The 25,507-nt window shown below is 39.4% G+C and overlaps 1 protein-coding gene and 1 pseudogene across 1 annotated transcript; both read right to left on the bottom strand.

The window, feature by feature from the left end:
- Positions 1 to 2,443: 2,443 nt before the first annotated feature.
- MGP (matrix Gla protein) lies at positions 2,444 to 5,673 on the bottom strand. Its single transcript, XM_060166825.1, has 4 exons — positions 5,520 to 5,673; positions 4,035 to 4,067; positions 3,229 to 3,304; positions 2,444 to 2,820 (listed from the first exon to the last, which is right to left on the bottom strand). The coding sequence occupies exons 1-4, from the start codon at positions 5,578 to 5,580 to the stop codon at positions 2,679 to 2,681; spliced, it is 312 nt and encodes a 103-aa protein (XP_060022808.1). The 5' UTR covers positions 5,581 to 5,673; the 3' UTR covers positions 2,444 to 2,678.
- A 10,283-nt stretch (positions 5,674 to 15,956) lies between these two features.
- LOC132530019 (mitochondrial intermembrane space import and assembly protein 40-like) lies at positions 15,957 to 23,966 on the bottom strand (annotated as a pseudogene).
- Between the last annotated feature and the right edge of the window lie 1,541 nt (positions 23,967 to 25,507).

Raw genomic sequence — 25,507 nt, 5'->3', positions numbered from 1 at the left:
CTTATAAAAATGAAAATAACATCAGGAAGCTATGGAACAACTTCAAGTGACCTAATTTGCATGTCATTGCAGTCTCCAAAGGAGAAGAGGAGTGAGGGAGGGAAAATATTTGAAGAAATAATGAGTGAAAATTTTCTAAACTTAATTCATTTCAAGAAGCTCAATAAACTCCAAGAACAAGAAAAATAAGGAAAACCACACCAAGATGCATCATAACTAATTTAGTCAAAACCAATGATAAAGAGAAAAATCTTAGAAGCAGCCAGAGATAAAAGACATAGTGCATACAGAGATATAAAGATAGGAATGGCAACAGATTTTATATCAGAAACACTGTAAGCTAGAGGACAGTGGAACAATATCTTAAAGGAATTAGAAGAAAAACTGGCAGCATAGGTTTCAATATACAGTGAAAATATCTTTCAAATATGAAGGCAAATTTTTAAAACTTAAAGAATCCAGCAGATCTGCACTATGAGAAATGTTAAAGGAAGTCCTTCAGACAGGAAGAAAATGACACCAGATGGAAATATGGATGCAAAAAGAATGAGGTCACTGGAAATGGAAATTACATGGGTAAATGTATGAGATATTTTTGTATTATCTAAACCTCTTAGAAAATAATTGACTGTTTAAAACAAAAGTAATAAAAAAGTACTGTAAGATCTATAACATATGTAGAAGTAAAATGATAATCACACTGTTTAGACTCTTTACATATGAGATTATTGAGATAGGTTTAAGTCTATTATCTTGCCATTTGTTTTCAAATGTCCCTTTTGTTGCTTTGCTCCCCTTTTCCTCTATTTTTTTTTCTTCCTTTTGGATTACTTGACCTTGATGCGAAAGAGATGGGAAACAAATAAGGTAAGCCCTACAATTGTCCCAACTTCTTAGAGAGTTTTCAGGCCATGGGACAGAAAATGAAACGCTGAGGGAATGTTATGGCCTTCCTAACTGCTGCCTGTATATCTGGTGACCATGTGAATAATGCCTCAATTTGAGTGGCATACCACTGCATTCACTACAGTGTCTTCAGAAAGATACATCTCTGAGTTTCAGTTTTACCATCTAATACGTATTACTCATCTTCTGCATTTTTCTAAAATCTAATGAGTTACTGCATGCAATAGAGCTTAGAAAATTGTAGAACACCCATCATTATATTAATACGATGATGGGTTAAATTATATGACACACATTATTGTGATGAATCTAACAGTTTCAGAATTGGCTGATCACTCCCAGGCATGACTAGTCAGTCTGGTTTTTTAGCGTTCATTGAATACCCTTTGTGAACAGACATAGCACCAAGGCTATAGAGAGAAAAGAAATTGCAGTCACAGTGTCTGCGCTCAAAGAATTTACCATACTGTTAGACAAACAAATATACATAAGAGAAATTTAATCAAAACATGAATTGACTAATACAATTGTACTTGAATCCTTACGTAAATTCTTTTTTTAATTTTTGTTGAAGTATAGCTGATTTACAATGTTGTGCCAGTCTCTGCTGCACAGCAACGTGACTTTAAATACATTCTTGAAGTGCTGGATCCTGGCTTGCATAGTGTGATGGGAGCTGGGTGGACTTAACCATCACTGATTTCATAAAGTACTTGAATCTTAAGCTGGGTTTTGAAGGCATACAAAGATGCTCCACTAAAGAGATGGAGGCAGCGGGCCTACCAGAAGGAACGGATGTAGGGGTGGACATGCAGCAGTCCTCATGACAGAGGCGAACAAGGTCTGAATTGGGATTGAGAAATCCTGGGCTCTGTCCCTAACTACCAAGCAGGAGACTCTGGAGCCTCCTCATTGGCAAACCAGGCCTAAGGGAGCTCTAGCGTTTTGTATGGCTCCAAAATTCCATGATCGAATCTTGTAAAAATGTCTGGTCATTTTGAAAGCGCACATATTTTCTTGACTCAAGTAAGAGTCAAGACTGTAGCATCTTAGGATATGATAACATTCAGGTGAGGGTGATGAGCCAAGGTACAGAGTCTGGAATCCACATGGAAGGAATTTAGGAGTCATTTGAAGTTTGGGAGCAGGGGACTTCCCTGGAGGTCCAGTGGTTAAGACTCTGCACTTCCAATGCAAGGGGAGTGGGTTCAACCCCTGGTGGAGGAGCTAAGATCCCACATCTTCACGGCAGCCAAGGAAAAGAGTTTGGGAGCAGGAAAATCATATGACTGATCATCTATGATGTTTGAAAATCCTGGAAAACATATACTAAGAAGCAGTGATTCACGGATCCCAAGGTAGAGAGAGTCTAGACAAGTTATGGGTGAGTGAGTGTCTTCTAAGATTTGTTCTTCCTGTGCACTTACGCTTCTAATCAACATTAGAACACAATTAGCAGAATCTACTGCTCTGGGCTAGGTGGACCTTGATTGAACTATTTCAGGATTTTCCCAGAATAAATCAGACTCACAAAATGTAAGTATCCTACCAGAAGTTTATTATGGAATAATCACACACCTTAACTTCCCTTTGACCTTCACTCCACTGCACTTTCATTACTTTTCAACTGGGGGCAGGAAAGAGGAGTGCAGCCAGACAAGAACATTTAAGGAACAATTAAGCAGTTCGTATGTGTCTATATAGTTCAGTGATGCTACTGCAAGGGAATACAAAACCAGGCACCAGGCTCTGGAAAGAAACTTTTTCCAATCTCATTTGGCCCCTGGGCGCTGCCGGAAATAACGATTGTAGGCAGCATTGTATCCATAAACCGAGGCATAGCGTTCGCAAAGTTTGAAGTCGTCACAAGCTTCCCTGTTGATCTCATATGCAGGTTTGCTGTATTCTCGGATTCTAGAAAGTGAAAGAAAAGAGGCCCAAATTGAGAGGCATAAAGAAAGTGGAGAAATGAGAAAAAGGAAAAGAAAAAAAAAAGAATAAGAAAATATCATAGAGAGATCTCATTCATCCCCCAATATGAAGAGATACTTGTAGAACAGGGAGGAAAGGTGGAACAGGGATTTTCTTTTTTAATGGAAATAGAAATTTTCTCTCTGTCCTCCTTTTCCTCCTCCCTCCCTCTCCTTTCTGGGCCTTTCACAAAATAGTCTTCTAGAAATTCAGTTGTTTTCTGTACATTGTTTTTAAATTCTTTGATTTGGGAATATAATTAGAAATAATATATATGATGGAAAAAAACCCATTTCTCACTCCATTCAGATCTGGGAAAGATGACCTCCCCCATCAAGTTTTGTCACCTACCTCTCTTGGGCTTTCACCCTCCATCTCTGTTGCGGGGATATAAAGATATTAGCATTTCTCCTGTTAATGAAGGGATCTTAAAACAGAAAATAAGTGCAGTCTTAGGGAGACAGTTGTTGAAAATATTTCCATGAATATTCTCTGACAAAAACATATTTGAAAGCTCATTCGTTCACGCATTGCTTGTAACTAGAGATCTGCGAAAATTAAATGGGTAGATAGAGCAGATTTCGTATACTGCCTGATCGAATACCTGATCTTGGTATTCCTACTCACTGTGTTTCTTATTCCTGTGAGGAGAAATTCTCCCTGTCCTGAGGCCTTGTTAAGCATAATTTTAGATTTCCAGTAAATGAACAGTTTAAATATCATAAAAATAATGAACAAATGAAAGATGAGAGTGATATGCTATTTATTCCTATACTCAGTCTTTATAAGTTGATATTTGATAGCATCCAACTGCTGATGCCTGTGGTCTCCCAGCAGACTCGGCCTCCAATTCTGTACTTTGTCATTACTCCTGTTTTCCATCTGTGTGGTTGATATGGTACTGACTTAAAATTTCCAAATGAGATTTTATGGCTTCTAAGTATGTTGAAAGCATACTTGCCATCTTACACTATTTCAAACTTAAAAACTTGCTCATCTGGTGATTTTTATAGTTGAATTTTTAAATTTACTTTAGTTTTCCAAAAGAGACCTTCTTTTCCCTCCCTGTTAAATATATTACCTTTTTGTCTATTTAAGATTTGGGAGAGGTTCTTCAATACATGAGATTTCAATAAGGAAGTCAAATATTCACTTACTGATTTCATAGGATTCCATGCTTTCATGAGATTCTGGAATTAAAAAAAAAAGACCCATTTTATTGCTACCTTTCACATACCACAACAGTCTAGATATAGGGAAGGAAGGGGAGGGAAGAGCCCAAAAGATGGGAGAAATATATTTAGCAGTGTGGTTATTACAAATTTCAGGCATTTAGGATTTATGAGTTGTTTCTCTAGCTCTGTCCTTGCTGGGATATCTCTACTCTTTAGTTTTTCCGGTGTTGAAGGAGCTAGTGCCCGTGGTATTGCCTAAAATTTCCCAGGGGCTATGAAGTCTTTAGTCTTGAGAAATAAGACAATTTAAGCACTGCACACAAGGCTCCAGAGAGCCTTCCTTGCTTAATTTGGGACCTGTCTGAGAGCAGGGCCAAGGAAGGGACAAAGGGCCTAGAAAACAGGCAAGTTTCTCCAGGCAGGCTGGGCAGATGGCTCAGCTTGGCTTTCCCAAGACAAGTGTCCAAGAGGTTCTGAAAGCCTCTTAAGAGCCTGTGTTAAATTGACAGCCACAGAAACCACTGGCTTCAGCTGACATCTCACACTGGGCACAATGCCAGTTCAGAGAAAGAACTCAGCTGATGCCAAAGCAACAGTTTTCTTCTTTCTACCACTCTCCTGGGCACAGCAGGTAAATCTGGCAATAAGAAGCTCACGTTTGCAAGCAAGTGAATATAATTGAAAAGTTAAAAAGAAGGTGAAGAAACCAAATCTTCTGACACAGAAAACTGGTGAATAATTTCAAGAGGAGGAAGCAAAATACAGATGGTTATTAATATAATTGAGCTCAGGAATACCTGGAATACCCAGATAATTGAAGTATAAGACTGAATGATCTAAAAATAATTTTGTTTCAGATTTCCTTTCTTTAGCTTTGAACACACACAGAGATATTTAACAACACATAGAAACCAAGCAAAATTTGTCTTTTAGCAATAGAAAGGAAGGAATCGATTTTTCTCTGAGGTTCTTTAAATGTAAAACTTTACTTTAAAATTCATCCACTGAAGAAATATGGGAAGTTCGTGAGACTGTCTTGCTCTTAGAGAGAGCTATACATAAAACTTCATGTGAAAACTGAATCTCTTAAAGGTGAGTGATTCAACTGATACCCTTAACCAATTGTTATCAAAGTCTAAACACACATCCTTAAAAAAATGAGAGCTCAGGGGCTGGGAAGTTGATATCTTCTTTCTGAGACAGCAGAATTTCCAAGTGTAGAGTCACTTACCATAGAAAGAACTTGTCTGCTAAGTTACTTACAATAGTCCGGATATTGAAGATATAAAAAAGACTCGATGGAACAGATCAGTGTGCAAAGGGCTTGGGAAATGTTAAACTCATAGTCCTCTAAGATTATAATAGAGAAAGGGGGAAGAAAAGGAGGAGGGAGAGGAAAAATCCATGTCAACTGAAGTCAGAGGCAGAAAAGAAAAAAACAAAGAAATGACAGGAGAAAGTTCTCACCATAACAGAGAGCTGCCACAGCAAAGGCAGCCAGGATGGAGAGAAGGAGTAGACTCCTCATGGTGTCTCCGGGTCGCTCTCACTGTCTTGTGCAGCGGCGGTGGAGAGAGAGGCTCCTCCAGGCTGCTGGTGAAAGGCTGTGGAGTTTTTATAAGAATCAGAGCAGCTGAAAGGGGAGGAACCAGTGGGAGGGGGCCGGAGAAGGTGGGGACTGGTTGGCACTCAACTAGCACTGGGACTTTTCCCAAATATTCATTCCTTACAGATATTATCTGCTCCGGGTGAGCAGTTTTCCCTCATTTCTGGACCCGACTGTGCTACAGCAGCTGCTGCCCTGGTACACAAGTTGTGGCCACCCCATGTCTGGGTCAGAGCTGACACAGGTCCACGGAGAAGGGAGTTGCCACAAACACACGTCTGCCTTTCTAATTCCTTCTCTGGTCTGCCCTCCTGGCTCTGACTTTGGGTCTTTCAGGTTTGGTCCATAAACAGAGCCATAGTGTTTAGAATTATTTTTCCAGTAGGGTTAAACTCTTAATCCTAACCAATTGGGCGTTCGCCTGATGATATAGCCTGATGCATTTTTCCAGGTGTTCAGAACAGAGATGGCCAGGGACCCCCTGAGTTCTGTTTCCTCAGTTGGCTCCGTAAAAACTTGCCCATCCAGTTTTGTGAGTTGAGCTCACCCCTGTGCCCTGATGCTCTCTCAGCCTGGATATCACGCATGTAAAGTGCAGCAAGGTTATGTGGGTACCCATCTTGCATTTTCTGAAGGCACTGTCTTGATAATGAACTAATTCAATATGCTTTTAGTGAGTGGCCGATGAGATGCAAGGTACCCTGCTAGGTGATGCGGGTGACCTAGAGACAACCAAGACAGTCCCTAAGGAGGTAAGTAAGAGCTACTTACTATTCGCTTTGCTCTTTAGCTGTCCTGTATCCTCCAACACAGATTTTCACAAACACACACCTCCATCCTGTATCCTCCAACACAGATTTTCACAAACACACACCTCCACTGTACCATCAGAACCAGCGGCACTGTTTCTTTTCTTTTAGGAGGAAGATTGCAATTTGGTGTCTCTGGTTGTCTTGTAGACAGAGGTCTTTTATTTTTTAACCTCTTGGACAATCAGAAAACATTTTCTATCAGATGTGTCTCTGTTGCCTGGGTACCAAAGAGTCTTCTTGGCAAACAAATAGACTTGCATCACAGAGCAGCAGATTGTAGAAGAGGTAAAGTTGCAGGACCTCTAACTTGGGCTGGATCAGCAAAAGGGCTGGGATGAGGGTGGGTGGGTGTACTTTTCAATAAAAAAAGATTTATTTCTAAGAGCGGTGATGAGCAAGTAGGTGGAGCCTCATTCTTTTTGTCTTATTGGGAGGGACTCACCCTCCCAAACCCCAACCTGTGAAGAGTTTTTATAAATAATAAAGGATTTCCTGTTAAAGGAAAAACTCGGTTGTAGTCTGAAGGATTACTGAGTTTTAAAGGGACCAATAAAATTCAGGTTTTCCCTCCAGATTTTTTCATATTGAGATATATTCTTTGGGATAAAATCTTTAAAAAGACCTCAGAAAGAAGACAATGTATGATCATCTTTGATAAACTCGACCATCACAATTTATACTCACAAGATTGGGGGTTGTTTTCCTCTTTAAATCACAAATTTGCTCTCAATGTTGGCTTCTGTGCCCTTTTTCCAAGATAAATCATCCAGGTCATTATATTTGCAAAAGCCAGTTTACTACATGGCATGGTTCATATAGCATTTTATATGTACTCAACTTAATCACTAACCCCCAATCATTATAATTTGAAACAAGTTAAATTCCAATGTTTCACCCTAAGAAGAGTAGGCTACTCACCTCTCACCTCCAGCCCATCTCCAGAATTAAAAAGGATTCTCTCTTCTCCGGCTACAAACACGTGCTTCGTAACGTACACTAGCTCTATCTTTCTCCAGTCGGTTCTAGCAGTCCCCTCTACTCCCAAATGCAGATGGCATCTGTGCTCTGTCAGCCTTCTGACCTCACAATTGCTTATTTTTACAATCGCTAAGTCCAAACTTGAAAATCTTACATTTCTCTTTCCAATTTAAGCTTCACCTTTTTCACAAGTTATCTTAAATACTGCTTCCACTGGTTTTCCTAAACGTTTACGCATCTCTCTTTACCATCTTGCTTTTTGTAAGGCTAACACTTTATTTTGGAAACTATCTCTCACGAGTCTCTTATCTTTCCTTTCCACTGTTTCCATTTATGCCTGGGTTCTCTTATGCTCAATCCCATTCATACATGATTTGTAAAAATGATTAACATGTGTGAGTATTCAGAGCTCTTCCTTTTCTCTCCTCCTGTATCACTCCGAGTCTCAAAGACAATTTTGTATGTGTCAACTCCAGCCATGTATTCTTTTTTTTTAACATCTTTATTGGAGTGTAATTGCTTTATAATTGTGTGTTAGTTTCTGCTGTATAACAAAGTGAATCAGCTATATGTATACATATATCCCCATATCTCCTCCCTCTTGCGCTATGTGGCTGCTTCCCACTAGCTATCTATTTTATATTTGGTAGTGTATATATGTCAATGCCACTCTCTCACTTTGTCCCAGCTTACCTTTCCCCCTCCCCGTGTCCTTAAGTACATTCTCTACATCTGTGTCTGTATTCCTGTCCTGCCCCTAGGTTCTTCATAACCTTTTTTTTTTTTTTAGATTCCATATAAATGTGTTATCATATGGTATTTGTATTTCTCTTTCTGACTTACTTCACTCTGTATGACACTCTCTAGGTTCATGCACCTCACTACAAATAACTCAATTTCGGTTCTTCTTATGGCTGAGTAATATTCCACTGTATATATGTGCCACATCTTCTTTATCCATTCATCTGTCAATGGACACTTAGTTGCTTCCATGTCCTGGCTATTGTAAATAGAGCTGCAATGAACACTGTGGTAGATGACTCTTTTTGAATTATGGTTTTCTCGGGGTATATGCCCAGTAGTGGGATTGCTGGGTCGTATGGTAGTTCTATTTTTAGTTTTTTAAGGAACCTCCAAACTGTTCTCCATAGTGGCTGTATCAATTTACATTCCCACCAACAAGAGGGTTCCCTTTTCTCCACACCCTCTCCAGCATTTATTGTTTGTAGATTTTTTTGATGATGGCCATTCTGATCGTTGTGAGGTGATATCTCATTGTAGTTTTGATTTGAATTTCTCTAATGATTAGTGATGTTGAGCATCACTAATAATGTTGGCAATGTGTTTGTTGGCAATCTGTGTATCTTCTTTGGAGAAATGTCTATTTAGGTCTCCTGCCCATTTTTGGATTGGGTTGTTTGTTTTTTTGATATTGAGCTGCATGAGCTGCTTGTATATTTTGGAGATTAATCCTCTGTCAGTTGCTTCATTTGCAAATATTTTCTCCCATTCTGAGGGTTGTCCTTTGGTCTTGTTTAAGGTTTCCTTTGCTGTGCAAAAGCTTTGACGTTTCATTAGGTCCCATTTGTTTGTTTTTATTTCCATTTCTCTAGGAGGTGGGTCAAAAAGGATCTGCTGTGATTTATGTCATAGAGTATTCTGCCTACGTTTTGCTCAAGTTTCTGGCCTTACATTTAGGTCTTTAATCCATTTTGAGTTTATTTTTGTGTATGGTGCTAGGAAGTGTTCTAATTTCATTCTTTTACATGTAGCTGTCCAGTTTTCCCAGCACCACTTATCGAAGAGGCTGTCTTTTCTCCATTGTATATTCTTGCCTCCTTTATCAAAGATAAGGGGGCCATATGTGCGTGGGCTTATCTCTGGGCTTTTTACCTTGTTCCATTGATCTATTTTTCTGTTTTTTGTGCCAGTACCATACTGTCTTGATTACTGTAGCTTTGTAGTATAGTCTGAAGTCATGGAGTCTAATTCCTCCAGCTTCGTTTTTCTTTCTCAAGATTGCTTTGGCTATTTGGGATCTTTTGTGTTTCCATACAAGTTGTGAAAATTTTTGTTCTAGTTCCGTGAAAAATGCCATTGGTAATTTGATAGGGATTGCACTGAATCTGTAGATGGCTTTGGGTAGTATAGTCATTTTCCCAATTTCATTCTTCCAATCCAAGAACATGGTATATCTCTCCATCTGCTGGTATCATCTTTAATTTCTTCATCTGTGTCTTATAGTTTTCTGCATACAAGTCTTTTGTCTCCCTAGGTAGGTTTATTCCTAGGTATTTTATTCTTTTTGTTGCAATGGTAAATGGGAGTGCTTCCTTAATTCCTCTTTCAGATTTTTCATCATTAGTGTATAGGAATGCAAGAGATTTCTGTGCATTAATTTTGTATCCTGCTACTTTATCAAATTCATTGATTAGCTCCAGTAGTTTTCTGGTAACATCTTTAGGATTCTCTATGTATAGTATCATGTCACCTGCAAACAGTGACAGTTTCACTTCTTTTCTGATTTGAATTCCTTTTATTTCTTTTTTTCTCTGATTGCTGTGGCTAAAACTTCCAAAACTATGTTGAATAATAGTGGTGAGAGTGGGCAACCTTGTCTTGTTCCTGATCTTAGTGGAAATGCTTCCAGTTTTTCACCATTGAGAATGATGTTGGCTGCTGGCTTGTCATATATGGCCTTTATTGTGTTGAGATAAATTCCCTCTTTGCCCACTTTCTGGAGGGTTTTTATCATAAATGGGTGTTGAATTTTGTTGAAAGTTTTTCTGCATCTATTGAGATGACCATATGGTTTTGATCCTTCAATTTTTTAATGTGGTTTATCACATTGATTGATTTGTGTGTATTGAAAAATCCTTGCATTCCTGAGATAAACCCCACTCGATCATGGTGTATGATCTGTTTAATGTGCTGTTGGATTCTGTTTGCTAGTATTTTGTGGAGGATTTTTGCATCTATGTTCATCAGTGATATTGCCCTGTATTTTTCTTTTTTTGTGTGACATCTTTGTCTGGCTTTGGTATCAGGGTGATGGTGGCCTCATAGAATGAGTTTGGGACTGTTCCTCCCTCTGCTATATTTTGGAAGAGTTTGAGAAGGATTGTGTTAGCTCTTCTCTAAATGTTTGATAGAATTTGCCTGTGAATCCACCTGGTCCTGGGCTTTTGTTTGTTGAGAGATTTTTAATCACTGTTTCAATTTCAGTGCTTGTGATTGGTCTGTTCATATTTTCTATTTCTTCCTGGTTCGGTCTCAGAGGGTTGTGCTTTTCTAAGAATTTGTCCATTTCTTCCAGGTTGTCCATTTTATTGGCATAGAGTTGCTTGTAGTAATCTCTCATGATCTTTTGTATTTCTGCAGTGTCAGTTGTTACTTCTCCTTTTTCATTTCTAATCCTATTGATTTGAGTCTTCTCCCTTTTTTTCTTGATGAGTCTGGCTAATGGTTTATCAATTTTGTTTATCTTCTCAAAGAACCAGCTTTTAGTTTTATCGATCTTTGCTATCATTTCCTTCATTTCTTTTTCATTTATTTCTGATCTGATCTTTATGATTTCTTTCCTTCTGCTAACTTTGGTTTTTTTTGTTCTTCTTTCTCTAATTGCTTTAGATGTATGGTTAGGCTGTTTATTTGAGATGTTTCTTGTTTCTTGAGGTAGGATTGTATTGCTATAAATTTCCCTCTTAGAACTGCTTTTGCTGCATCCCATAGGTTTTGGGTCGTTGTGTTTTCATTGTGATTTGTGTCTAGGTATTTTTTGATTTCCTCTTTGATTTCTCAGTGATCTCTTGGTTATTTAGTAGTGTATTGTTTAGCCTCCATATGTTTGTATTTTTTACAGATTTTTTCTTGTCATTGTTATCTAGTCTCATAGCATTGTGGTTGGAAAAGATACTTGATATGATTTCAATTTTCTATTTACCAATGCTTGATTTGTGACCCAAGATATGATCTATTCTGGAGAATGTTCCATGAGCACTTGAGAAGAAACTGTAATCTGCTGTTTTTGGATGGAAAGTCCTATAAATATTAGTTAAAGCCTATCTTGTTTAATGTATCATTTAAAGCTTGTGTTTCCTTATTTATTTTCATTTTGGATGATCTGTCCATTGGTGAAAGTGGGGTGTTAAAAGTCCCCTACTATATATGTGTTACTGTTGATTTCCCCTTTTATGGCTCTTAGCATTTGCCTTATGTACTGAGGTGCCTCATGTTGGATGCTTAAATATTTACAATTATTATATCTTCTTCTTTGATTGATCCCTTGATCATTATGTAGTGTCCTTCTTTGTCTCTTGTAATAGTCTTTATTTTAAAGTCTGTTTTGTCTGATATGAGAATTGCTACTCCAGCTTTCTTTTGATTTCCATTTACATGGAATATCTTTTTCCATCCCCTCACTTTCAGTCTGTATGTGTCCCTAGGTCTGAAGTGGGTCTCTTGTAGACAGTATATATATGGGTCTTGTGTTTGTATCCATTCAGCCATTCTATGTCTTTTGGTTGGAGCGTTTAATCTATTTACATTTAATGTAATTATTGATATGTATGTTCCTATTACCATTTTCTTAATTGTTTTGAGTTTGCTATTGTAGGTCTTTTCCTTCTCTTGTGTTTCCTGCCTAGAGAAGTTCCTTTAACATTTGTTGTAAAGCTGGTTTTGTGGTGCTGAATTCTCTTAGTTTTTGCTTGTCTGTAAAGGTTTTAATTTCTCTGTTGAATCTGAATGAGATCTTTGCTGGGTAGAATACCCTTGATTGTAGGTTTTTCCCTTTCATCACTTTAAATATGTCCTGCCACACCCTTCTGGCTTGCAGAGTTTCAGCTGAGAAATCAGCTGTTAAGCTTATGGGGATTCCCATGTATATTATTTGTTGCTTTTCCCTTGCAGCTTTTAATATTTTTTCTTTGTATTTAATTTTTGATAGTTTGATTAATATGTGTCTTGGCATGTTTCTCCTTGGATTTATCTTGTATTGGACTCTCTGTGTTTCCTGGAGTTGATTGACTATTTCCTTTCCCATATTAGGGAAGTTTTCAAGTATAATCTCCTCAAATATTTTCTCAGTCCCTTTCTTTTTCTATTCTTCACTGTCCCTTTCTTTTTCTATTCTTCTATTCTTCCTATAATTCAAGTGTTAGTATGTGTAATGTTGTTCCAGAGGTCTCTGAGACTGTCCTCAATTCTTTTCATTCTTTTTTCTTTATTCTGCTCTGTGGTAGTTATATCCACTATTTTATCTTCCAGCTCACTTATCCATTCTTCTGCCTCAGTTATTCTGCTATTGATTCCTTCTAGAGAATTTTTAATTTCATTTATTGTGTTTTTCATTATTGTTTGTTTGCTCTTTAGTTCTTCTAGGTCCTTGTTAAATATTTCTTGTATTTTCTCCATTCTATTTCCAAGATTTTGGATCATCTTTACTACAATTACTCTGAATTCTTTTTCAGGTAGACTGCCTATTTCCTCTTCATTTTTTTGGTCTGGTGGGTTTTTACTTTCCTCCTTCATCTGCTGTGTATTCCTCTGTCTTCTCATTTTGCTTAACTTACTGCATTTGTGGTCTCTTTTTCGCAGGCTGCACGTTCGTACTTCCTGTTGTTTTTGGTGTCTGCCCCCAGGGGGTAAGGTTGGTTCAGTGTGTTGTGTAGCCTTCCTGGTGGAGGAGACTGGTGCTTGTGTTCTGGTGGATGAGGCTGGATCTTGTCTTTCTGGTGGGCAGGACTGCATTTGGTGCTGTGTTTTGGGTGTCTGTGAACTATTATGATTTTAGGCAGCCTCTCTGCTAATGGCTGGGGTTGTGTTCCTGTCTTGCTAGTTGCTTGGCATGGGATGTCCAGCACTGGAACCTGCTGGTCATTGAGTGGAGCTGGGTCTTAGCATTGAGATGGAGATCTCTTGGAGAGCTTTTGCTGTTTTATATTACAAGGGGCTGGGAGGTCTCTGGTGGACCAGTGTCCTCAACTCGGCTCTCCCACCTACGAGGCTCAGGCCTGACACCCGGCCGGAGCACCAAGACCCTGTCAGCCACACAGCATGTTTTGTCAAACTGTATATGATTTGGACTTCCTTCGGGCTCTCTCAGCCATGTATTCTTATGAAGAGGAGTTGAACTAACCCGATGGGTCCTTTTTTCTTTGGCTGCAATGGGTCTTCATTTCTGCACGCAGGCTTTCTTTAGTTGCGTTGAGGAGGGAATACTCTTCCTTGTGGTGCGTGGGCTTCTCATTGCGGTGTTTTCTCTTGTTGTGGAGCATGGGCTCTAGGCACATGGGCTTCAGTAGTTGTGGCATGCAGGGTCAGTAGTTGTGGCACGTGGGCTCTAGATCTCAGGCTCAGTAGCTGTTGCATGTGGGCTTAGTTGCTCTATGACATGTTGGATCTTCCGGACCAGGGCTCGTGGTCCCCTGTCCCCTGCATTGGCAGGTGTATTCCTAACCCCTGCATTAGCAGGGAATCTCTCGATGGGTCCTTTGTGTCAAAAAAGGCCAAGATCAACTAATCAGAGAGAAGAGAGAGAGAAAAAATGGTGGTAGATAAAAAGTGGAGGGAGAGAAATGGGAAGAGCTCTGTAGACTTGGTTTGTTGGATGGGGGAGTTTTAGGTAGAGATTTGAGCTGTGGACAGAAAAGCTTTCAGGCAGCTGTAGGATGTGAGACATTGAGAGTAAGACATGGGAAAAGACAAGTCAGAATGGCTTTAGTTATGAATTGTATTGTTTTAGATAGTAAAAGATTGTTTGAGAATAGCCAAAAAATTTTGAAATCGTTTTTGTATTTTTAAAATTGTATATCTTGTAAAGACTAGATCACATGAAGCTTTAACTTACATTTGGATTTTAGGTAATTATGAGAAACATTTATATAGATATTTCCCCCTTACTACTCAAGAAAAGTATTCTTTTTAAAAAATTAATTAATTAATTAATTAATTTGTGGCTGTGTTGGCTCTTCATTTTTGCGCGCAGGCTTTCTCTAGTTGTGACGAGAGGACGTTGCTCTTCATTGCGGTGCATGGGCTTCTCATTGGGTGGCTTCTCTTGTTGTGGAGCACAGGCTCTAGGCGCTCAGGCTTCAGCAGTTGTGGCACACGGGCTCAGTAGTTGTGGCTCATAGTCTTAGTTGCTCCGTGGCATGTGGGATCTGCCCAGATCAGGGCTCAAACCCATGTCCCCTTGCATTGGCAGGTGGATTCTTAACCACTGTGCCACCAGGGAAGTCCAAGAAAAGTATTCTTTCGTGAAGAGAATATTTGAAGACACTCCCAGAACTGACAACAAAGATATGAGAGAGACAGTGATATGATTACCAGGTTTTTTTTTAGCTTGTACAGGAATTTCCTCATGTGAGATGGGCAGTATGGTATAACCCAGGCAACGGAAGCTATAGAGGAATACAAGATCTCCTATTCCACCTGTCTCAGGAGGAAAAGCAAATCATGGCCACATCTTTCAGAGCCAGAAGTAGCCTCATGTTTTTAGTCATCCATCCATACATGAATCCGTCTTACAAATTTATTGAGCATTTACTATGTGCCAACACAAAGCTGGAAATATAGTGGAGAAAAATGCAGATATAGATCCTACTCTCATGAATAAAGAGTGTTCTTAGATCACAAATTTAATCAGTGGCCCTTCCTCTATAGACATTTGTTTAGGCAACCAGCTGGCCCTAGAGAAGACCAAGTGATGTGTTTTCTCATTGGACTGACATTTTTTTCTTCAGGTAAAAATCACATTTTCCTTTTAATTGACACCGTTTCCTCTCTTGGGTGCTACTTTGGTAATGATTAGGTCCCCACCTCTCAAGAACATTGCATCTGAACAGGCTGAGACAGAGCCAGTGTGAACACAGACCCCAAACCAGGGCTTTTGGAATAACAAGAACAGAAAAAAAACCAGCCTTTCTCTTCACTTACAAAGGAGTTACTCAGAGGGTCCAAAGCTCTGTTTTCCAAATGTAGAAAACCTGCAGCTCAATGCAAACTGGAAACCAAAATATATCAGAAATGAAGCATACCGCTTCGTCAAATCCTCAAGGTCTGATCTGCCTGCCTCTTCTACAAGGAATGGCCCGACTCCAGTATTTTTAAAGGAAGATGTTTTGTTTCCATTTCACTTTCCAACTAGTGATCAAATCTACTAAAAGGGATACAATGAATCAGAATAAGTCCGCTCACTCACAAGACACTCCCAGATAATGATTATTGGTTGCTGAGTTTATTCAGCACGTTATTTCAAAGCGGCAAAATTCAGGACAATCTGAGAAGAGAATTCAAAAGCGGCAGCTACATTTGCTGATAGGTTCATGCGAGACACACATTCATACAACCCGTTTTTCAGTGTATATGTCAAGGGGCCAAGACCCCTGATCAGCACAATAAGTTATTTTGTCCATTACAGTGCACAGCACAACAGAGGCAGGGACACTTCCTTGGAGATGTTCACACGCTCTGAAGGAGGCCGGAGCCCAGCGCCCCGGGCCCTCATTAGCTGGACCCCTCCTCTTCTTTGGTTACGGTGGCCTCAGAGGCAGCCGTTTCCTCTAATCGATCCGCTGGCTTCTCATCTTTCTCCTGGGGATAGAGGTCCGGGTACTTCTGCATGTGCTCCTGCGTGGAGTTGGTCTACACAGTCCGACCCCTTGACATCCTCTGCTGCAGTGGAAGCAGGAAAAGCCCACCTTGAACTGTTCCCCACGCGGGCCGCTGGCCATCCCCCCAAGGCACGGGCAGTTCCAGCTGATGTTGTCTCCGTGGGGCAGCATCCGTCCGTGCTCCTCGTACGGATCATTGGGGTCGTCGGCCGCCAGCTCCGCGTTCCTTGAAGTTTCATGGTCTTCTCTGGTTACAAATATGCTTCGATCCTTCCCTTCCTGCTGGCTGTAGGCCGTGGTGCAGCCCGGCGCCCCGACCTCGCGGCGATTGTGGACGTGGCCTCACGCCGTGACCTCTCCGCTACGGGGCGGGTGGCTTTGGAGCGACATTTTTATGGGCACTCAGCAGTACTTTTGTTTGCAGAACATTGCAAAAAACACTGATGAGAAGCTCAGACTTCAGGGAGAGAATGAAGGAGGAGGAAGGTTGACAGAGCTGCCAGGAATTACTGTGGGGAGAAGCTTCTCAGAATGGTATGTCCTGGAACATACACCAAAAGAGTTATCCCTTTTCTATAGTATTTCTGTGACTAAAATAATGGTACAGTAATAATGAAGCTAATATATATCCCCACTAATTCCACATCTTCTGCTCTCTGTCCTTTCTTATCCTTTCTCTAAGTCTTTTTCAGACTGCTACTAGGCATGTTGTCTTTTTGAGAAATTTTCTTGGCTCCTGTTAGATTTTTTTCTTTCAGTTCCATGAGATTCAGCTTTATTTACAAAATGTTGGTTTTATGAGTTCATATTATCCTTTTACTGGCAGCTCTAAAACCCTTTCTCTTGCCAGTAAAGGGAAAAAGGCAAAGAAGAGTTAGGAAGCAACATCTCTGAAGATAAAAAACAGAAATCACTTTCTAGGACATCAAAAGGCAATGAATTGAGAAACATCTAGCCAATTTCATGAGACAGTGCCGCCCTCTTAGCTCTGTTCTAAGGGAAGCCCCTTGCATGGATTCTACATCTCAGATTTATTAATCCACATAGCTTCCCATCCATCAAATCTCTGTCTTTTTCTTAGTTTATCTTAGCTGAACTAAATGAAAATCAATCTTTGCTGAACTCAAGTTTGGGAGAGCATCTAGGGAAGTCGGGGCACAAACTTCTGGGGAAAGGCGAAGTCTGGAGGTTAGCTGAGCTCTTGGTTCAGAACAGCTGTAATTTTTCTATTCTTCCTGTATAGATGATTTCCTCTACCCTTTTCTTTTCTATTAAAAGCTTCATTTTAAAAAATATGATAACAGATATCAAATAAAATTATACAACTATCCAAGTAATATTGATATATCATACATCGTCTTTGCTACATACTAAGTACTGTGATAATCACTTTTTATTCACTGTGTTCTTTACTTCTGATAATAATCCTACATACTGAGTATAATTATTCACATATTATATATGAGAAACTTAAGGCTCTAAGAGGTTACATATATATATATATATATATATTTTTTTTTTAATGAAAGCTTCTTTCTTTATTTTTGGCTGTGTTGGGTTTTCGTTTCTGTGCGAGGGCTTTCTCTAGTTGCGGCAAGCAGGGGCCACTCTTCATCGCGGTGCGTGGGTCTCTTACTGTCACGGCCTCTCTTGTTGCGGAGCACAAGCTCCAGACGCACAGGCTCAGTAGTTGTGGCTCACAGGCCTAGTTGCTCCATGGCATGTGGGATCTTCCCAGACCAGGGCTTGAACCCGTGTCGCCTGCATTGGCAGGCAGATTCTCAACCACTGCGCCACCAGGGAAGCCTCAGAGGTTACATATTTAATCCAAGGTCACACAGCAATTAAATGGCAAAGATGGGATTCAAACACAGGGCTGTTTGATTTAGAAGAATATGATTTTAACCACTGATACAATCATACAGTATTCCCTAATGTTCTGATACTTACTTAAATAATTCTGTGATTGTGTCTACAGGGATCCTTGAGTTCCCAGTTTCAGAGCTAAGATAAAATTAAACAAAGATATACATACTTAACATAATGATTTATTCAATGTCCTTTAAAATATGACAATAGAGGGCTTCCCTGGTGGCGCAGTGGTTGAGAGTCCGCCTGCCTATGCAGGGGACACAGGTTTGTGCCCCGGTCCGGGAAGATCCCACATGCCGCAGAGCGGCTGGGCCTGTGAGCCATGGCCGCTGAGCCTGCGCGTCCAGAGCCTGTGCTCCGCAACGGGAGAGGCCACAACAGTGAGACGCCCGCGTACTGCAAAAAAAAAAAAAAAAGACAATAGAAATTAAGGATTTGCATATTGCCACTTAATCCCAGATAGTTAAATGACTTATAAAATCAGAGAAAGGGATGCATTAGGTATTGGAACCTAAGTCCCTCATTTCTTTATCCAGCACTCTGCACACTAAACTGTCTTGTCCAAACAAGCTCCAACTCAAATATGTTGCTTCCTAAAACCTTTCATCTCACTTCAGGAATCACCAAGTCTCACTTCAGGAATCACCAAGTCTCATCCCAGTCTATGAACACTCATGTTTGCTGACTGTCATCTGGTTTGGTATAAGAATACAGGCTCCATGGTGTCTACAAAGCCAGCTTCTACAGTTACTTAGACCCCAAGCAAAACTGGAAATCTGGGCTTAATTTACAAGATGCTCCTTCAACTCAAAGCAAAATAGAGAACAGGTTCTGCGTCTCCTATCTTTTCGGGCCTTATAAAACTTGACTCACAGGACTGTTGGATGGATTAAATAGGACAACACATGTACAGCACCTCCGTTAATCACTGGCACGTAATGTCATGGAGTACACACACACACACACACACACACACACACACACAAAATGTTATTTCCAAAAAGATAGGTTTAACTCCATTGGTTTAGTGTTATTTTGGTTTTCCCCCAATAGTCAAGGAATAGATTGTTAAGAATGACCAAAGCAGGGGAGAGTAGACAAAAAGTGGGAGTGATTGAATCAGCAAGGTCTCGTCCAATGGGAACTAAATTGGAAGCTGAAAGAGCTCAATTTAGTTCTGACGCTGCCATGCAATGCCTATGTGACTTTTGAAAAAATCGTTTAATTCTCTTTCTAAACGTGTGTTGAAATAGACTGCTATAATTGTGTGCTTCTAGATTATTTCATCCTTGGAATAGATAAACAAGATAGAGAAATAATTATATAATCCAGGGTTTGAAGGAACACTGTGTTCTTAATGCTATTTTGAAAGTGGTTCTTCCAGGGCTGACTGGTGTTTGGGTGTCCACCCTTGAGCTTGAAAACCACTAGCAAGATGCCTTGCAAAAATTTCACTCAAATCACCACCTCCCAGCTGGCCCTCTCTGCTGTCATTTCCCAGTGCTGTCAAATAACTTCATTCATTCAAGTTGGACACTGATATGCTTTGAAATCCTTGGGACAAAAGAAAGCAATCTTTTTAGCCGGGGTTTGGTCGGTGGAGAAAAATCTCATGGCAGAGATCTGAAACTCTACAGTTCCTCTCCTTTGTTTCATCATCTAGTCACTGCAAACCCTGGAAATAGGATGAAATTCAGAAAAAGTTGGAAGAGGACAGGAAGGAAAAATTTCCAGGTTAGTAGTAGGGAGAGTATAGTGCAGAACACGTCTGCTGGTCAAGGTAAGAAGTGAACGGGCTGTGAAATAAGAGATTGTTTCCACATCTGACTCTTCCCTGATAGAATTGTGATGGAAAATGCTGCAGTGAAATGTGGGTTGGGATGACCTATGGAAATGTAATTTAGCCTGCCCACTGCTGTTCACTTAAACAGTCCTGTAACCAGTGCTTGTCTGAATCTTGGTGGCATCATCCCTGACTCTGATTCTTCCAATTTATCATTCTCCCTGTTTCCTGTCTTTCTTGTAATCTTACATTATTTTTTTCTGGCCACTATGAAATTTTAAAAGAGATTTTTATTTTGTTGAGGGGATGAAGGGATTTTTCATTGGAGTGCTTTCTCTGGCTTTTGGTAGGAGATAAATGAGTGCAAGTAAGAATGGGATCAAAAGGAAGGGAAGAGAAACTAAAGGGAACAAGATGTAATTTTTGGTTTTGTTTTGTTTTGAAAGAGCAACAGAAGGGCAGGAGAAATGGATATGGGGTGGGGACCGGGATGAGTAAGGAGGAGAGTCTGGCATGAACACTTGCTCTCTCACCAGACTGTGAGGTTTTTGAGGTTACCTGCTGGATCTTTTTTTTTTTTTTTTTTTTTTGCTGTACGCGGGCCTCTCACTGTTGTGGCCTCTCCCGTTGCGGAGCACAGGCTCTGGACGCGCAGGCTCTGTGGCCATGGCTCACGGGCCCAGCCACTCCGCGGCATGTGGGATCTTCCCAGACCGGGGCACGAACCCGTGTCCCCTGCATCGGCAGGCGGACTCTAAACCACTGCGCCACCAGGGAAGCCCTGCTGGATCTTTTTATTTTTTTTAATTTATTTTTTATACAGCAGGTTCTTATTAGTTATCTACTTTATACATATTAGTGTATATATGTCAATCCCAATCTCCCAATTCATCCCCCCCACCACCAACTTTCCCTCCTTGGTGTCCATACATTTGTTCTCTACATCTCTGTCTCTATTTCTGCCTTGTAAACCAGTTCATCTATACCATTTTTCTAGATCTCACATATATGTGTTAATCTACGATATTTGTTTTTCTCTTTCTGACTGACTTCACTCTGTATGACAGTCTCTAGGTCCATCCACATCTCTACAAATGATCCAATTTCATTCCTTTTCATGGCTGAGTAATATTCCATTGTATATATGTACCACATCTTCTTTATCCATTCGTCTGTCGATGGGCACTTAGGTTGCTTCCATGACCTTAGCCACTGGATCTTATTCATCTTTCTAACATACAACAGCTGCCCAGTGCTTGAATTGAGTCAGTAGCCTATCCCTTTTATATCCCCAATTCTCTGGTGACATAGTAGATAGTGGAAAAGAGCATGCGCTTTGTAGTCAGCAGGACTGAATTTGAATTCTGCTCTGTCACTTAGTGATCTCTGCCATTTCTCTGATTCTCGTTTTCTTTATCTGAAAAAAATGGGGGTGCTGATGGAAAATAGTTTATAAAGTTGTAGTGAGGATTAAATAAGATAATGCATGTGAGCATCTAGCAGGCACAGTGTTGGCATATGGTAAATGTTCCATGAAAGTAGTTCTTATTATTCTTGCTAATTAGTGGTGTGACCCTGGATAAGTCATTTCCTCACTGTAGCATGTGAAGGATGACAATTGTTACATAAAGTGTTGTAAAGATTTAATGAGATAATCCTTGTAAACTACCCAGTAAGTGTCTGTAATATAGTAGTTGCTCATTAAATGTTAGTTCCCTTCCTTATATTCCCAGCTGTCTGTCCCATTCTTTTCTTTCACTTTTCCTCTGAGTGTAACCAGTCCTCTAGCCAAACTGAACAACTTGTTCTAAGATGTCCTTCAGTGTTTGTCATCACATCTTTGCTCATTTAATTGCATAATCTCTTTTTCTGCATTCCTGTCTCTGTCTGTTGCAACCTTGGGCATCTTTTAAGGCTTATCTCAAATACCACCTGCTTCACTATGTATTACATAAGTAAGCTTCCCAAGTAGGTTATCTCTCCTTCCCTAAACACTCCCTTAGCATTCTGTTTTATTTCTTTAGTAGTGCACACCTTCTCCCTCTCTGAATTACAGGCATTTCTGTTCTCCGTATGTGCCACACACCCTTTCCTCAGCTATTGATGGTACAATCACAGGTCTCTTCCCCTTCTCACCCCAGGCACATTTATCCACCAGGGTCCAACTGACTATCCAGGAAACTGTCATCTCTGGAAAGACTGGATTCTTTCTTGCTGAAAGAAGGAAAAGACTCTCTTGTTGAATTCACATATTGAGTTAAATGCCTCTGATGTGTCCTCATAGTAACCCTAGGACACCCTTTCATAAATCACACCCGGTTTCACTGCAAAATACTGAAATTGTCTGTTTACATGACAATGAATTTTAAGCTCCTCAAAGGGAAGTCAGGGCTTGTATTCTATTCATCTTTGTAGCCCTAGTCCCATATACATTGTCTTACCTGCAAACCTTGTTCAGTGCTTGAAAACTGTAAGAGCTCAGTGAAGTTACCCTTAACAATCCGCTTCCGCAGTCTATCATAACACACACTAAATATATCTCTGCTGTTTAGTTGAAGGATAAATTTAATTCCTTGCAAAGATAGGAAATTGCTATAATCTGAAACACAAAATAATTATAAGTATGCTCAAAGAAGGGAAAAATACTATTTCACTCGTATTTTTTCTACCTTTGGCTTACATGGTAATCCAACTATTAAATTAGCTGATTATCCACTTTGTGAAATAGCAATGTTCCTGAAAAATTTTCAGATGATAACATTGTAAAATCAAATTATAGTGTAAGTACAGGAAAAACTGTCCTTTCTCTTCAAAGAAAATCACTTGAGTAGCAAGAATTCCTCTGGAAGAGTAAAACAAGAAATGTTCCCTTACTGTGTGTGGGATGTAAATTTTCCCCTTGCAGGTTTTTCTTTCTGTGTAGGTTTTTACACATGGATCTGCTGGAGTGAACCTGTATATACAAGTTGAGGTCATAGAAAGAAACTGACTCCATGTACAGCACCAAACGTTTGCAGATTACAGATATAAGAATTTCAGTGGGGCTTCCCTGGTGGCTCAGTGGTTGACAATCTGCCTGCCAAAGCAGGGGACATGGGTTTGAGCCTGGTCTGGGAAGATGCCGCATGCTGCAGAGCAACAAAGCCTGTGCGCCACAACTACTGAGCCTGTGCCCTAGAACCCGTGAGCCACAACTAATGAGCCCGTGGGCCACAACTACTGAAGCTCACATGCTTTGAGCCTGTGCTCTGCAACAAGAGAAGCCACCGCAATGAGAAGCCCGCACACCACAACGAAGAGTAGCCCTCACTCGCAACTAGAGAAAGCCCATGTGCAGCAATGAAGACTAAACACAGCCAAAAAAAAAAAAAAAAAAATCAATCAATCAATCAATTTATATAAAAAAAAGAATTTCAATGGACAGAAAACAAGAATATAGGAAGATGGCCAAAAGGCCATCATTAATTAAATAATTAAATTAACTACTTTTTTCATTAAGTTAAAAAATGAATAATATTTATTAAACAGTTTCATTTCTTTCTTGTCTTCGCTTTTTTTCTGGTTCACCAAGACAAGCCTCTCATCTATGCCAACTATCTTAAAACAAAGCACAACTTTTGTTAGAAAAGGAAAAATGTGAATGTCTTATCTAGAAGTAATATACAAAAAGTTCATTCACAAAAAAGAGAGACTAAGGCTATCTCCTCTCTCTACGTGCAATTTTTTTTACGCTCACTGAACATTTGCTGAATAGCTGAAAGGAAGAAAATTTTGTGCCATTTTCGCCTTTCCCAGAAGTTGTGCTGTATTTCTTGGAATGAATTTCAGTACTTTCTTTCCGTCTTCAGATGACATATGAACTTTCTCACAAGGTCAGCAGCCAGAGGTGGAGGATTTGTGGGGATACACATTTTGAAGCCAAAGATTCTTGGGAACGAGAAATAACTCAAATACAGATATGGGCTGTTCTCTATACCGTGGAATCCCGAGAAGAGCAGGGCTTAAATACTTAATATGTTGGTGCCAGGAATAAATCAAATGGACAATGGTGCAAAAGTAAAAATGTTCCTGCAACAATTGGAGGTCAGTTGGCAACTTTAACTTGGACTTCTCGGCCTTACATTTGGTCTTCATATTGTGCTTTGTACCTAAACTCACCCCTTCGAGGGCCAGGCACAGTTCCTCTGGCTGAGATTTTTCCTGTGTGTGCTCAAGGAGAAGTGAAAAAACGGACTCACTGCTCCTCATGCCAGCGTGTCTTTCTGTTGCACAAAAAGAAAGCAACCACGTGGACTGCCATGAAGAGATTTGGCAAACCTGGCTTGTAGGGTTGATTTCCATATGGTGTGAGATTAGAATTAATTATTCAAACGAGGGCAGTTAAAGAACCCTCAGGCATTTTGAATGTTCTGGGAAAAAAAAAAAAGCTCAAGAAAGAAAAAGATACTGGAACATTTCAGTGAATATCTAAATAAATTTATACAGGTCCTGGCATATAACTTATTATTTAAACTATCTAATCTAGGACTTAAATGATACTTTAAAGAAAAAATTCCCACTAGTGACATGCACAAAAATTGATTAAAAAAATAGAATACATGCATACAAAAGAAGCAATTCTTAGTACTCTTCAAAGAGGATTAGGATAAAAAGTATGCAAACAACTGAGCAAGTCTATAATAAAAATCCATAATAAATGCATGTAAATACAAAGTATAGTCTAAAATATTATCTTGATAAAGAGAATATAGTTTATCTTTACAAAGTTCTTATGGGGACGCTTGGAACTGTCAACTGACTTGTCCAAAAAGATGTCATGGCTTGGATGCCTTGGGTTTTACCTGACTTCAAACAGTTCTCTGTGTGCATGTTTATATGTGAGTGTAGATATAATTTGTATTGGATTATATATCATTTATATTAGATTATAAGTATCTAAAAAGTGAAGATTATGTATTTTAACATACATAATATCTGTATTCTAATATAACACATGATGCATTGCTTGGCAAGTAGTAAGCACTTAATAATTATTTGCTAGATAGAATTTATAAAAACAAGTTAACATATTACTGACAAGGCAGTTTCTAAGCACAATAATGATAATTCATTCACTTGCTAATTTTTCTACAAGACTTTTTTCTTTCACACACACACACTGTATTTTATTTTTACAAGAGATAAATAAACTGACACCAAGCATTGTAAATGGATGACCACAAGAAAAGCAACAATGATTGCAATCACCAAACATGAAACACACTCATACTACGTCATAATATTGACATTTAGTCCAGTAATCCTCCACTGTAACAGCTCCTTTGCTTTGCAGTGAAAATTGATTTCTACAAGACTTTTAAACTACTACTTACTTTATTCCAGATACTGTTTTTTTTATTTTCTCTTGTTAACTTTTTTTTTTAATTTTTATTGGAGTATAGTTGATTTACAATATTGTGTTAGTTTCAGGTGTACAGCAAAGTGAATCAGTTATACATATATCCACTCTTTTTTTTGTTTGTTTAGATTCTTTTCCCATATAGGCCCTTACAGAGTATTGAGTAGAGTTTCCTGTGCTATACAGCAGGTTCTTATTAGTTACCTATTTTATACATGATAGTAGTGTGTATATGTCAGTCCCAATCTCCCAGTTTATCCCTCACCCACTTATCCCCTCATAACCATAAGCTTTTCTACATCCGTGACTCTGCTTCTGTTTTGTAAATAAGTTCATTTGTACCCTTTGTTTAGATTCCACATATAAGCGATATCATATGATATTTGCCTTT

This window comes from Lagenorhynchus albirostris, chromosome 11 (assembly GCF_949774975.1).
Source record: "Lagenorhynchus albirostris chromosome 11, mLagAlb1.1, whole genome shotgun sequence".
NCBI lineage: Eukaryota > Metazoa > Chordata > Mammalia > Artiodactyla > Delphinidae > Lagenorhynchus > Lagenorhynchus albirostris.
Note: the sequence above shows the minus strand (reverse complement) of the source record. Positions and strands in the feature narration are given on the sequence as shown.

What these genes read in the sequence shown, in the direction of transcription:
- MGP (XM_060166825.1), bottom strand. Translation starts at nt 5,580, where the DNA reads ATGAGGAGTCTACTCCTTCTCTCCATCCTGGCTGCCTTTGCTGTGGCA. An exon ending in CATGGAATCCTATGAAATCA is followed by an intron (nt 3,305 to 4,034) that starts GTAAGTGAATAT and finishes TTCTGTTTTAAG; the next exon opens with ATCCCTTCATTAACAGGAGA. An exon ending in AGGGTGAAAGCCCAAGAGAG is followed by an intron (nt 2,821 to 3,228) that starts GTAGGTGACAAA and finishes TTCACTTTCTAG; the next exon opens with AATCCGAGAATACAGCAAAC.